This window comes from Drosophila mojavensis, unplaced genomic scaffold (genome assembly GCF_018153725.1).
Source record: "Drosophila mojavensis isolate 15081-1352.22 unplaced genomic scaffold, ASM1815372v1 contig_16, whole genome shotgun sequence".
Classification (NCBI taxonomy): domain Eukaryota; kingdom Metazoa; phylum Arthropoda; class Insecta; order Diptera; family Drosophilidae; genus Drosophila; species Drosophila mojavensis.
In genome coordinates, this window is record NW_025318693.1 from 3,080,155 (window position 1) to 3,094,109 (window position 13,955).

General features: G+C 37.4%; 2 protein-coding genes across 3 annotated transcripts in view; both read right to left on the reverse strand.

Annotated features, from left to right (window-relative positions):
• Positions 1-10,821, reverse strand: part of LOC6573608 (extracellular sulfatase SULF-1 homolog) — a 45,284-nt gene extending 34,463 nt beyond the window's left edge. Inside the window, exons 1-3 of one of the 2 annotated variants that reach the window (XM_001999638.4) lie at positions 10,687-10,821; positions 10,008-10,111; positions 1,176-1,223 (exon numbers count right to left, since the gene is read on the reverse strand). The gene's annotated coding sequence lies outside the window, so the exon portion shown is untranslated. Of the gene's footprint in view, positions 1-1,175; positions 1,224-10,007; positions 10,112-10,458 lie in introns of both variants that reach the window. The other variant, XM_032728410.2, reaches the window with a different exon arrangement.
• A 215-nt stretch (positions 10,822-11,036) lies between these two features.
• On the reverse strand, positions 11,037-13,916 carry LOC6573602 (serine/arginine-rich splicing factor 1B). The gene is made up of 4 exons (XM_001999634.4): positions 13,651-13,916; positions 13,205-13,574; positions 13,039-13,136; positions 11,037-12,938 (listed from the first exon to the last, which is right to left on the reverse strand). The coding sequence occupies exons 1-4, from the start codon at positions 13,812-13,814 to the stop codon at positions 12,830-12,832; spliced, it is 741 nt and encodes a 246-aa protein (XP_001999670.1). The 5' UTR covers positions 13,815-13,916; the 3' UTR covers positions 11,037-12,829.
• Between the last annotated feature and the right edge of the window lie 39 nt (positions 13,917-13,955).

Here is a 13,955-nt window from a genome sequence, read left to right on the forward strand (position 1 = left end):
TTTTTCTATCTTTTCAATTTTTTATTATAAACTAATTTATGTCTCCGCTGGTTGTGCGAGCGGGATAAACTTCCTCGGCCTCGTGCATGGCGTGGCATAATTCCCTACTCGTAGAGCTTTGTAGTTTGGTTAGCAGCAATATCGGCCCATGCTGCTAGGCTCTACTAATTTTGACACTTTAATGTCGCTTTATTTGTGAAGATTAAAAGTTGACAAGTGTGTTCAGATAATGCTGCCAACTTTGAATGTGTGTTTATTACATATTTGTGGATCATTGGATTTAGTTTGTTAGCCACAGCTGCTGTCTTAGATTAAGTAGAGTTGAGGCTAGGGAATGTAATAAGCACTACATATTAATATTATATTATTAATATATCCAGGAAAAGTTGACTGTTTCAATAAAAATTGCAAGAATAAATTAACTTTATACACACATAAATAGTAATTCTTATTATCACAATTGAATTTGTTGTGAATGGTTGTAGGACAGCCACACATTATAGTGCGCAGAAATGCGCATGAAAATTGCATTAAAATATCTACAAGATACGAACCTAATGAAGGAATGGCAATAAAGGACCATTGCAACAGCAGCAGCCACTGAGCAGCCCAGCCATAGCTGGGAAAAGTATTCACTGCCCCTAAATGGCGCGCACACACACACACACCTACATACGAGCATTCGTAAATGGATTGAATGCTGACCAAGATGGGGAAATATGTGTTGGCCAATTAAGTTAAATCGAATCGACAAGCTGCAAAATGCATGAAAAAATGTTGTTAGCCCGATGTCTTTCAGCTTTCACAGCATTTGCCAGACGAGACGCCAAATGAATAAATGCATGTTCGTGATTTTTGCATCAATTGAAGGCATCGCCCATGCACATCACAGCGAGGTGACAGGTCAAGTTAGTTCCTTACTTCCCTTACCTCTCCCCTCAGCGCATAAAGTTCACTCAAGTGGAAATAATCGAATAGTCAACGAAACTGCATTTAATTGTCCGGAATTGAATAGAAGTGCCGTTAACATCTGTAATTGTCCCAGACTTTCTTTAGGATTTGCCGCAACATTTACGGATTTCATGTAGTTAATTTATTCAGTCATAAAAGTCACAGACTCTTAAAAGAGAATCACCTGTCTGCCAATAACGGGACTTATGCTTACTGTTACTTACTTGAATTAAAGTTTTTTTTCTTTAAGTTCCTCAACTATGTAGCAAAATCTGCAAACAAAAATTAAAGGGAAAGGCATGTATTAGATATTTATTTAACTCTTTTATTTTATTAATAATAAAAAATTAAATTTACTGATCTAAATAAAGCTCAAGTTTCTTGAATTGCAAAAAAACGAAAAATAGTTTTAACTTCTTCTTGTACGAAATATTCGTATAAGAATCTCTAGATATTTTCAGAAATTCGCGGCTTATAAAATCTTTAATAAAATAGAATCGTGGACTTTCATTATATTAAATCAAAATATTTAATAGCCGAACTTAATAACTGCTAAGCCTTATGAATTAGTTAAGATATATAAAATAAGTTTAATTGCATATCTAGTCTCGATTTAGCATACGTTCTGGCAGCTATGGAAATAAATAATATATTTTTGAGCTCAGATAATTAAAGAGAAGCGGCTCACTGTATTCACAGCTGACAGCGGACAGTCGACTGTCGACAGGTAACGCAACTGCATGTTGTATTTGACAGGTGTTGGCAAACAAGGGCTGTGCTTGCTGTGAAACTTGAAGTGAGTTTCAATCGAACAGAGAGTGTTCTATAAATATAACAATTAGCAATATCCTGTGCCCTGTTCAGGCTGTCAGTAAGGGCTACAAAACTTTTGAACTTTGGCTTACTTCGAATCGACAATTTTGCACTTTTGCACCTGCCGCAAACGAAATGCTGAAAAATGAGCCATGTAAGTCTTGAATGATTGATAGTTGTACCGAATGGCTGAGCGAGCGACTAAGTGAATGAGTGAATGAGCGAGTGAGTGAGTGACGAAGTCTGTGAAATGTCGACAGAGTCCGTGACCTGACACAGGCGCTTTTCACTCCCAGCTCCACCAACGTCTCCATCTACATCTCCATCTCCATTTCCATCTGTCAGCTGTCAGTTTCGCACGTTGGCAGGCTCTGAACTTGGTATTTTAATTGAGTTTCGAGCTCTGGCTGTGACTGCGAGCCAAGATTTATGCGATATTTTCGCGCCACCTGCTAGGCATTGAATGAAGCAATAAAACTCTAAACAGCCAAAGGTATCTAAACTTTGATGGATAGAAGAAGTAAGATCTGTTTCAAAATAAAGCTAACTGACAGACAGGCTGTCAATTATAAATATTAGAGTTTGACTACTTCTAATAGCATACCTTATAGACGCATTTAAAGTTGTGCACAGAATACATTTTATGTCGGAATTTCATTTACAATTTCAATATCATTTGGCAGAGATTAAAGCGCATATTACTATAGACTATATTGACATCCATCATAAAGTTGTCTAATATACATATATACAGATTTAAAAAGAAAGTGTATTTCTGTTGCGGAATTTCTTTTTGCAATAATTCTTCCTGGTTAAGCCGCTAGCTCGTTTAACTTTTATTGAACAAACAGCAACAGCAGTGGCAGCCGTGCTGAATTGTTTTTTTATGGTTTAGGTGCAACGCTGCGTATGCGCAATGGCTTGCCCTTGCCCGCCCCGCCCCGGCTCGCCTTTAACCTAGTTTGCTTATGCGGCTGTTAGTTTCTGTAAGCATTAACACCTTTATTACAGTTACATTTCTCTTTGCCCCGAGCTGCACTCATTGCATATGCAAATTGGAAAAGTCAAGCGGGAAAATTGCTCGATATGCAAGCAGATGGTAAAGTGGGTGAATGCCGCGTCAGTTAGTGTCCTTCGATAAAATCAATCGAATTAAAGCCCATAAAAACAGTGAAACAAATGCCTAGTTGAATCGCTGATAAGAGGAGCGCATTGCGTATACGCAGCGTTTGCCTATGCTTACAAACAAATAAACGACTGTAAATAAGTTTAAGTGAGCTATAGAAAAGTGAGTGGCTCGCTCGTCGCGCTGTTTGTTTCTCGCTGGCTCGACAAACACACAGACAGGCATGTAAACAAACATTTGAAGTGCAAACAGAGAACGAACAAGAAGTAAAAAAAAACAACTAAAAAAAAAAAAAACACAAATATATATAAACTGTTTTGATTGCAGGTAAATACTCAGAGTGAAGCCCGCATTGAGAGTGCTTGCTGCAGCCTCTCATTATTGATAGCTGTTCATTTATCATGCCGCCAGCTTTATCTATATAGTTTACCCACTCTTTTCCCTACATCCGATAAGAGCCTTTAGAGTCAACGATCTCTGGCTCTGTGTCACATCGAGTTCACAAAAACTTGCCCCTATATCAGCTGATGCAGATATCGAAACGATATTGCTGAATGGCTCACTGGTTTATTAATAGAAGACGATGACTACGGAACAGGTGATTGCATGATTTCATACAGTCAAATGAACAATGCAAACAAATAAACAAACGGAATGGCAAAAATGCTATAGTTAACGCTTCACTGGCCCAACGGATGAGGAGGCGGGGTTCGGGCGATAGATAGCTGGAGTGCAGGCTTCGGAATCAAATGGCTAAAGTTACGCCCCCACTGGGGCGTGACACTCTATATACGATGGGTGTGAGAAAGTTGAAAGCTATTTAGAGCTAACCTATCTGTATTTGGAATGTAGTTAACGGAAATCGAATATAAATGGAAATCCTATTATTGCATTTTTTGTTGTGATGGAATATCTATTGTATCCATTTATTATGTTTTCTTATTTCAAAAGATTATTTAAGCGTTCAGTTTAATTTATTTTAGATATTTAATTATCATCATTATTTGAGGTTGAAAATGCAAATTTAAGGTTTTCCACACATTATCGCGAAAATTCTACTCTAGATATAAAATCAATCAAATCATTAAAAGTGAAAGACAAATGAGAGTGTGTGTTCCAAGACTACTGCTATTTGTTTTGAATAGGTTTTATTTTTAGAGAGAGTGGAGTGTATTTTCAATGATTTGTAATAATTTTTAATTTCTGTTTTCATTACAAATAAATTTTGTCTATCTAATCTTTATGGCCTTTAAGTATATATTTGATAAATTTGAGAAACCATTTCGCCTAGAGCAACTTTTTATAATTCTTAAAATTTGACAAAAATTTGTAGCGAAAAATTATATAATAATATAAGTTAAAGCTTCCGATTGCTATTCATTTTTAGACTACAATTAGCTAGTCAACTTGACTGCAAACATGTACATAATCCAATATACTTAAACATATAAAAAATAGATAAAGTTACCTTAAAACTATAGTAATAATAAAAATACTTGATTATATATTCAGTCAGCTAAGACTTGTCATCCTAGACTTGTCTTAAGATGATTGAAACCACATTTCGAATTTCATAATGTGACCATAAAATTAATATACGTTTGCTAATTACAGTGTAGTCCGGCATGTCCCTGTTCTTATGATTATATAGAGTATGAGACCTTTTGATTTAGTGCCAACATCTGCGCATAAATAACAATCAGAGCCAATTCCAGCAATTGTGTCAATTTGCAATTACGATTCGCAACTGGTTATTAATTGATTTCTGGGTTTGGCGCGCAATAAGGCACAATGTTAAATTAATTATTCAATATTTGTAATCGTAAGGAAAAGCAGTGAAATTACTTACAGCACAGAGGCCAAAGTAATTGTCATTTCTGTAAGCAGCAGTTGCTGGCCTTTTGTTAACAACGGCCTGCCATTTGTTACTAATGACAGGTCCGTCAAACTCCCACAATTGCAACGGCATATACAGGGTATAGATGTGTATGTGTGTGTGTTTTGGAAGTAGCATGACATGAGTAAATGTTTTACCTTTTCTGCTTTGGACTTTGATAAAATGCCGGCCCACTTATTATTTAACATGCACAAAGACCAAATAGTTTCTGCGTCTGCACGGCAAATGACATATTCGATTCGATTTGTAGCCGACTTGACAAAAAACTGAATGAAGAAAAATGCGGCTATATATGTATATAAGTAGGAAAAGCAGCACAAAGTAAATATCTCAGCTCACAGCATAATAGCATCATTTATAAGGCATACAAGAATCAATCATAGGAGAATAAAATTATCCTAATAGCCGCTATTTATATAAAAGAGGCTTTGTTGTTATTATCGCTGCCTATTATTTATCGTAATACAATAAAAGTTAATGGTTATTGGAAATAGATAATATTAATGGCCTGATGAGTCGCATAATCAAGATTAGTGACATTTTAATAATTGCTAATAAATAAGTTAGCCGCCTTATACAAGTCCATAAATATTGTTTATTACTAATTCAAGTTTCCTCAACAACTGAAAGTCTGAGTCATTGCAGGAAAAATAAATATAAAACATCTATAAAAGTCTATTAGCCAGCAATTAACAATGAAAAATGCATGTGCCTATAAAAAGTATACAAATTTTCGCAACTATGATTTCAACTGCAGAGCGAATGCTTTCGTTCCGTATATTTATGGAAAATTATTTACCTTAATTTGCTGTGATTTGGGCAAAACAAATGAAAAATGTGCACATTCAGCACGAAATGCATGTGTTGAAAAGCATCAGAATATATATATATATGTATATACATACTATGTGTTGAGGTTGCTAAATGAACTGGAGATTGCGGGCGCCGTGATTAATGACTCCAAATATATTGCGCTACGTTGAACTGAGGCCGAGGCAAAGCGTGCCGGATGAGAGGTTCATTGAAGAAGCTTACCTCGCCAAATGTTAATTGAAAATATTTCTGGGAATTGTATGAACCGACTTTTGACAGCAGCACTTTGTCAGTACAAAATTATGGCTCTATGGCTCAAGTAGTTTCTTTTTTCGTTATTTTTTTCAATAATTTCAGTTTGCAATTTGCAGCGCCCAGAACGAAATTATTCAAAATTACTTGAAGGATTTCGAGTGAAATTAATGATTTGGATAACGGAAATAAAAAATTAATTTAAATAGAATATTTGGGAGTATGATGCTTTATTGGAAAAATTTCTACATCTTTTAATATATTTAACGTGTGCTCATTTTTAATTAAACACATATAATTTTTATTGAAGTCCATTTAAAATCGAAATATATTTTATATTTTATGTACATAACCATTTCTCAACAATCTTAAAAAACGCTGTTTGTTAAATATTTTTATAAAAACTGAAATCTGGTTTTTGGAAACTGGAACTCAAATCAAGTTAAGCAATAATAGTTTACTATATGTTTTATGGCTCAATTGAGATGTTTAAACATTTTAAATGAAATTAAAATAAGAAAATATACAAATATAAATACTAGAAAATAATCCTGGACAACTCTTTTGCAAGTCGAGGGCATTCAGTCTGCTTGCCGTGGGCTGTCTTTCTGAATAGTAGATATAACAGTTTGTACATTGTACGTAATTTCTTGTTGTTCTCTAGCCGCATTCGCTTTTCATTGCCTTTTTAATCCTGGCCCAGCCCGGCACCGCCTGGCCGGGCCAGACTCGGTCTGGCTTGCTCTGGTTTGCTCTCATTTTGCTTTTTTCACGCTTATTATGTGTTTTGTGTGCGTTTTTTTTACTTTTTCTTTTTTCTACTGTTTTTTTTGTTTTCGTTTCTGTTTTTTTGTTTTAATGTTGTCAGACAGGATTTTCCACTTTGGTGCAGTTGGCGTCGCCACTGCTGTTGCTGCTGCTGCTGCTGCGGCTGTTGCATTGGCGCGTTTTCGCTCAGCCCAGCTCATCTTGCAGCTGGAGGCCGCATCCGAATCCGAATCCGTTGTTGCAGACAGTGCATCTCAGCCTCAGTGTGAGCCTTTGTTGGCTTGCTGTGCCTGTGCAATTCGCAGCAGCTGGCGTGGTCATTCGGGTTAATGCCGCTTTTATTCATATTTCTAAGCGCATTATGTGGGCTCTTTTGCTCAAAATATTAGCAAAATTATGTTAATACCCCCGAGGCGGACGTTGTTGAAGTAATCAGCTACCCTTCCCCAGATGCCAGACCCATTACGATGCGTTTCATTGCCGGCACGAGCTGAATTATTTTAATAGCCACTGCAATTACGCACATTTGCGTATATAATTATATGCATATACCTGGCTACCTATCTACCCTGACATCCACGTCCTCCATTGTCGCTAGGCCTAATCCTCTTTATTGGAATAGCCTTACGGCTAGGCAAGCACAGAACTGGTCTGGCCACTGCAATTGCATGCTAAGTACTTAAAGGCCCTACAATTTGTTGTCGATATCTTTTTCAACGCCTCGTAAACAAAATACAATAATCATTAACAGCCCTATTAATATTGCCCGATTGTATACACAGCATTTCTTGTAGGCCCATAAAAGTCATCAATGGGCTATCATATGAATTTTTAACACCGTTTTTCATTAATGCTCGATTTAACTATTCGATATCAAGGGATACTTTGGAGCATTAAAGTTATATCTGAGCAATGTCATACTAAAAATAGTTTTATTACGAGATCAATATGATATCAAAGATCATAGAATCAGCGCAGTATTTAAAATAAATTAAGTAAACAGCTATTAAAAAGGCTATTAAAAACCAGTTCATCAACAAAATTACAAAAGATAGGCACTTTTTATAGGCTATAAAGAGGAAAAAACATGCCAAAATAAATTGATTAAATAAATAGAATAAGATAAAATTAGCAAGAGACTAAAACGCATTACAGGGTATACTAAAAGACTTCAACCTTGTATATTAAACATGTGTCGTGCAAGTGATGTCAAAATACACTCAAAATATATTTTAGGCACCAATAATAAACAAAATCGACGCTCCAAGCTGACCCCTGACAGCCTTATCAATTGAATAAACAGAAATAGAAAAAAAGACAAGATAGAGGAAGAGAAAAAGTCTAATATTTAAATTGAATTCAAACTAATTAGTGGCTGTCAAGTTCTGCATCTAAAGTGTATTAATATGTACCGACATACATATGTTAATTGACACTTGCTATTAAAATATACATAAAAAGCTGTTGCTGTTGCTGTTTGTGTTATTAAATATTTATGCACAATGTGCAACCGGTTAAAAACGCGCTAGAAACGCGCGCGACGCAATTAAACGGCGCCTAAAACGCGCCCATCGTTGACATCGCTTGTGGCGCTTTTTACGACTATATTCAAATGTGTCTCTGTGTCTGCATAATAATAATACCCCTATGAGCATTAGCTATTATTGCTAATGAGTCGAGCTTGTATTGGACTGGCTGCCAGAGCTGGGGGCTAGACAACTGGAGCTGGAGCTGGTTAATAGCAAATGCAAATGAGCGCCAGTTGCAGACACACAATGATCGTCGCTTGTCAAGCTTGTTAGCCAATTAGCTATGTGTGTGTGGGTGTGTGTGTGTGGCACCCAGTTCTGAGGACAGTCTGATTGATTGCCCATCCCAAGCACAGCTCAGTTTGCCATTCATCAAATAATGCTATTGCCAAAAGCCGAAAGTCAGTCAATGCAAGGCTGAGCGGATTCTCTGCTTTATGCTGGCTAGGCTACAAAACCAGGTCCATAGCTCTCAGACGAAACGAAAGCATCCGAAAATGGTGTGGAGAAAATTTTTGCAGTCAAAACAATAAGACAGCTCGGCGTTGTCCAAACAACTTGTTGCGGCTGACTATAGACAGTCGAATTTCCGGAAAAGCTGTTGTCAGCCTGTCGGGACCGGGGCGAGTCGGCTCCAGCTGGAAGGGGCTGGGTTGGTTGCAACGGGCTCTCCCTGACTTTTTCGTTATGGTTGGGTCACTTGCAGTGTGAAAAGTCAAAACTAAAAAATGTGTAATTAAATGCGTTGCTATTTGCCCCACGGGAAATGCAACAGGCGCAACAACAGAATGGAGAAACTTCTAGCAAAGACTTGAACGAAGTTCTAATGCTCTTTATATATATGTTTGTTAAATATATGGATAGTCAATATAAGAAATATAGTTCCTGTTCAGATAGTAGTTATCAAAATACAAATATGAGTAGAGTCTAATGTTCATTTTTAAGGTTTTAAGCTTTTATAAAAATTAGATTATTAGTATCAACATACCAATAATAATGAAAATAAATATATTTATATATATATTTCTTTAAATTCCAATATAAGTAGATTTTTATATGCAATATGTTTTTATAAACATTATATTATTAATATCAACATTTTTCTTAATTCTAACTTAATAGTCTATTTTAGTAAACAAAGTATTGGTCTACTTTCTAATTGCTAACCTCTTATTGTTGCCAACTATTTTAGATTGCCGATGGAGCCAGACGAAGTGTGCGGCAGAGTACAAACAAGAACAATTAACATAAATTGCGTACGCGATGCGGCTCATTGACTTTCGAAAAAGGGTTCTCATAGTTTGGTTTGGGTTCGCATTCGGGACAGCTGCCCGTCAATCATTCGCACAAATGAACTCTGACATTTCCGTAGAGGGGGCAAAGGCGGAGGCGGCAACAGAGGCAGAGCCATTGCCGCTTTGGTTAAACAAAAAGAAAAGTTACGACGCACCTGCCGCAATGACAAACAGTTTGGCTTTGCTTTGGGCGCGATAAGCATCGTCATAACAACAAAAGATTAACACGCCGGAAAAGCACAGCGACCCGATGGCCACACAGGTCAGATTAGGGACTCTGTCGGTCGATGCAACGAAAATTGCCACACGCACGCAACGGAAGCTGCAAGAGGGAGGGAGAGAGAGAGAGAGAGGGAGAGTCGGTTGGCAAGCGACACCAGGTAGGTAAGATGTGCCGGCGGTTTCTGTCGATGCCTCTGATGCCGCAAGGATGCAAGCAGCCGTCAACTAACCACAAATCTTCAAGATCGAGTTACAAACTACAACCTCACCAAACGACGACACAAGAAAAATGCCATTCCACGCAGAAGATCTAAGATAATCTTTTACTTTGATATACGCACCTTATAGCTGACAGGTGTGCCGGCCTTGCTGTTGTAGTTAAGTGTCGGTATTTGTTTATCCTCACTATTTGTAGCGAACTTCACTTTCCCTTTTATGTGTTAGCCTGAAATTTTAGTGGAAATAATAAACTCAATTAACCCGGCGAATGGAGTAATAAAGAAGATCACGATCGTCTTTCTCCGGCACTGGCCATAAATCATTTAATCAATGGTTGTCCATAAAAAGCCGCCTATTGTTCGAGCTGAGGGGCAAGCGCGCGCGATGCCAGTGAAGGCCAAACAAATTCCAGAATACCCAAACAGTTGATGAATCCACCTCCAACTTGGAAGCCCACTCGACACTCATCCGTGTTGCCGGCTGCCCACACGTCGCGCGCGCCGCTCAGCTGGTTGGGCAAGCGCCAATGCACTTTACGTTATTAATAACAAGTTCACACTCACGCACACTTACATTTACAAACACATATGTACATATATAAGTGCACATATATATTTACATATGTTGCGTACTATTTGAAAAGCCCGCGGCAATTGTAAATGCATTTATTGTGATGCCACAACAAGCGCATTGACAACTGGCAGCGTGCGCGCGGGACGACAGGCACTTTGCTAACCGTTTTGCAAACTAATCACTTATTATTACTCTTCGTTTTGGCGTAAAATCTGCTACCCCACATACTTTTCATGTATTGTTGTAGTTTATTGGTCGCGACTCGCGTCAAAAAACGAATGTTTTTGTATTGTGCGCGTACCGACGAAGGCTGCCACGCCACAACCTTCACGTTCGATGTTTTGCCTGCGACTGAGCTGTAGTTGTCGATGTATTTGATTTTTGCGCGGTTGATATCGATATATTTGATTTCGATAAACATATTACGATACTATTTAGATTCTGTTAACAATTGGCTCTGTTAACTCTTTGTAATTTTCATTTCTATTTAAGAATATTTCTATGATGGTATAATCTAATTAATAATAATGAAACTACTTCGTTGATATTAAAAATATCCCAGATTAAAAAACACAATATTCATTGTCTCCCAGTTTATTGGTTTATTTAATTTCAGAAATGTTCCATTTACTTATTCAATTTAAGGTTATGGAGTGAAAATATTAAAGTTTAGAAATGTAAGCAAAGAGAACACATTATTTGCCAATTCATTTAAGTAGTTGTTCATTTGATTTTCGATGGTTCTCAACGCTGGCTTAAATGTAATACACATAAGAAACCTCATGCAAAAGATTAACGCAATGGTTTGGATTTCAGTTTCTAGTTATAAGTTGGACAAAATCAAACAAATACACATAAGGCATATGGCAACAGTTCTCTGGCATTTTTGCATATAACATTTAGACATAGACGTACACCTTTATATATACATATACAGCACGTGCCTGAAGAAGTTGCCATAAGCAACACATCAATTAAGGCAAGTGTTAAATATCAAATTATTTGGTTTATGTAAAAAACGTAAACTGAAAATAAACTAAAAACAATAGCTAAATCGATTAAATCGAACATACCAAGAGGAGAGATAGAGGAAGATCTTAAGGACCAGACACTATCCAGCGTTGGGTGAAAGACAACGTTGGATGATGCGGAAATTCCATTGATATGGTCGAAAAGGCCACGAAATGTGGTGCGAGTAAATGTTATCCAAAAGGTTGAAAAATGCGAATATAAATTCCTAATCCGATGCGAAACGAATGCTGAAGTGAAGTACGAAGTTTCCGAAATTTCCAATATCCTTGCATATCCTGTCCATGCGCATTAGTTTATTAACTTCCACATATTCAAAGATATCTCAAAATACACCAAATTTTATCCAAGTCGAAACACACAAACCCAAAAGATGTAACGCTGTTCTTAACCAGGGTCCAAACAGTAGGAAGCAAAAGATGTTACAATCAAAATCATCTTTTCCATGTTTATAGCGCGATTATCGTGGGAGAACTGAATCCCACGTTGTCCTAGTGTTTTTCTGTGTCTAGTGTGTTTCTCTCGCTTAGGTAAAAGAAAATGCCTAAAGTCCGAATCCTTTTAAGATATCTAATATCCAAATCCTTTTGTATCCTGATACCATTTTATAAATAACACGCTTTCCGAATTGCCTGCCTCCTCTAATTTAATCCAAAATCATTTTTATCCTTTCCACTTTCCACTTCACACTTCACTCCATCAACATCAAAATTATCCTTTCTCCTCATCCTTATCCTTCCTCATTATCCTCCTCCTCCAATTATCCTCATTATACTCCAAACATAAACGCGCAAAATGGGGAAGAGAAGAAAATAAAATGAAATATTAATAATTTGTTAATGTATACTCCACAAAAATGTTTATGCTTGGATTTTGTTTACATATATTTATTCTCAATAGTGTTGGGTTCTTATTATTGCTGTTGCTGTTCAGTTTGATAGGATAAATTCTAATAAATTAGGTTTTTGTAAATTAAACCAATTTTAAAACAAGGAATGTGTAAAAAGATGAATTCCTTGAATTATAATTATTCCGAAAACTTAACTTGTCAAATGTGTATTTGTATGAATTTAATAATTTAAAAGAATTTGTATAAAGGGAAAAGCAAGTGTAGATAGTGTTCATAGATTTTGGATTCGCACTTGAATTGCTCGAGTCTTGATAAAAGGGTTTCTTTGTTTTTCGTGATATCGAAACTGCTTGATCGATTCACAGTTCAACAGAATTTAACTAAACAGATAGATAGTTAGTGGGGTATGGGAGGTCTTGATAGTTTTCTTGCTTTTCCTAAAATTTCCTGCTCGTAAGAAATATTAATATTAATGGATAATGATTGCAGAATTTAGTAATTAGAGCGTGAGCGAGACCTGGAATAGGATTGACGACGCACCGGCGAATATGTTGGAGTACCACGACGACGAGGTCTCGATGAAAACGAGCGCGAACGTGATCTGAAAATTGAATATTTATTAGAGATTCAAGTTTTCTTAATGCCTGTACCATTTTCTAAGTAATTCAAATATGCATTTAACCTAGCAGCATTTAACTTACCTATCGCGATATTCACGACTGCCGCCGCCACCACCACCACCGCCACCACGGTCATTGTCTCCGCTATCCTCACGTACCCGTATGTAGGCCACCTCTCCCTAAAAATCATACATAATTTAGTATCATTTGAAATGCATAAATCAATCGAAGCGATTGAATTATTTACCTCATGTGAACGAAAACGTGAATCGTCTAACTTCTTAATGGCATATTTCATATCCTCGTGGCGTAAGAACTCTACGACGCCAGAGCCGTCTTTGTATGTATCGGCAAAGCAAACATCACCGGCCTCACGCATATGATCCTTCAGGTCCTGCCACGAGCCTGATCCTGGCAAACCAGTTACCATGACACGGTACTGTGAGCGTTTAGCTGGGGGACCACGACCACCCATGCGACCGCCGCCATCACGACTGCGATCGTTGCGATTGTTGCCGCGATAGCTTCCCGGACCTCCGCCGCGAGGGAACTCAACTCGCAGCCGATAGCCGTCATAGTCATACCCATCACGAGCCTTGACGGCATCATCAGCATCACTGTTAGTCACCAAATATCATTAAGAACTCCCGATTATTGACGCTTCTTTAGCAAAAATTTGTTTTCATTACTTACCGCGCGTCTTCGAACTCGACAAATGCAAATGGCGGACCACGCCGATTCTTTAGATCGACAAACGTGACTTTGCCGAACTTGTGGAAAAGGTCCTGTATATCCTTGGTTCGAATATCTGGTGGCAAATTGCCAACATAAATGCGACACTCGTTGCGTGAGCCCATTTGGTAATTTATAGAGTTTGGAAGATAAATTAAAGTACAATTTTTTTCACAGAACTTTTGCTGTCACGCAATTACGCACACAAGGAAATTTCATATACACATTATGCGATGGCGTTACAAGCTTGCATGTGTAGTTATCGA

Excerpts from the sequence above, each read along its gene's own strand:
- LOC6573602 (XM_001999634.4), bottom strand. The coding sequence starts at position 13,814 with ATGGGCTCACGCAACGAGTGTCGCATTTATGTTGGCAATTTGCCACCA. Across the intron at positions 13,575-13,650 it reads GTCGAGTTCGAAGACGCGCG|TGATGCTGATGATGCCGTCA; the intron begins GTAAGTAATGAA and ends GGTGACTAACAG. Across the intron at positions 12,939-13,038 it reads AGTCGTGAATATCGCGATAG|ATCACGTTCGCGCTCGTTTT; the intron begins GTAAGTTAAATG and ends TTCAATTTTCAG.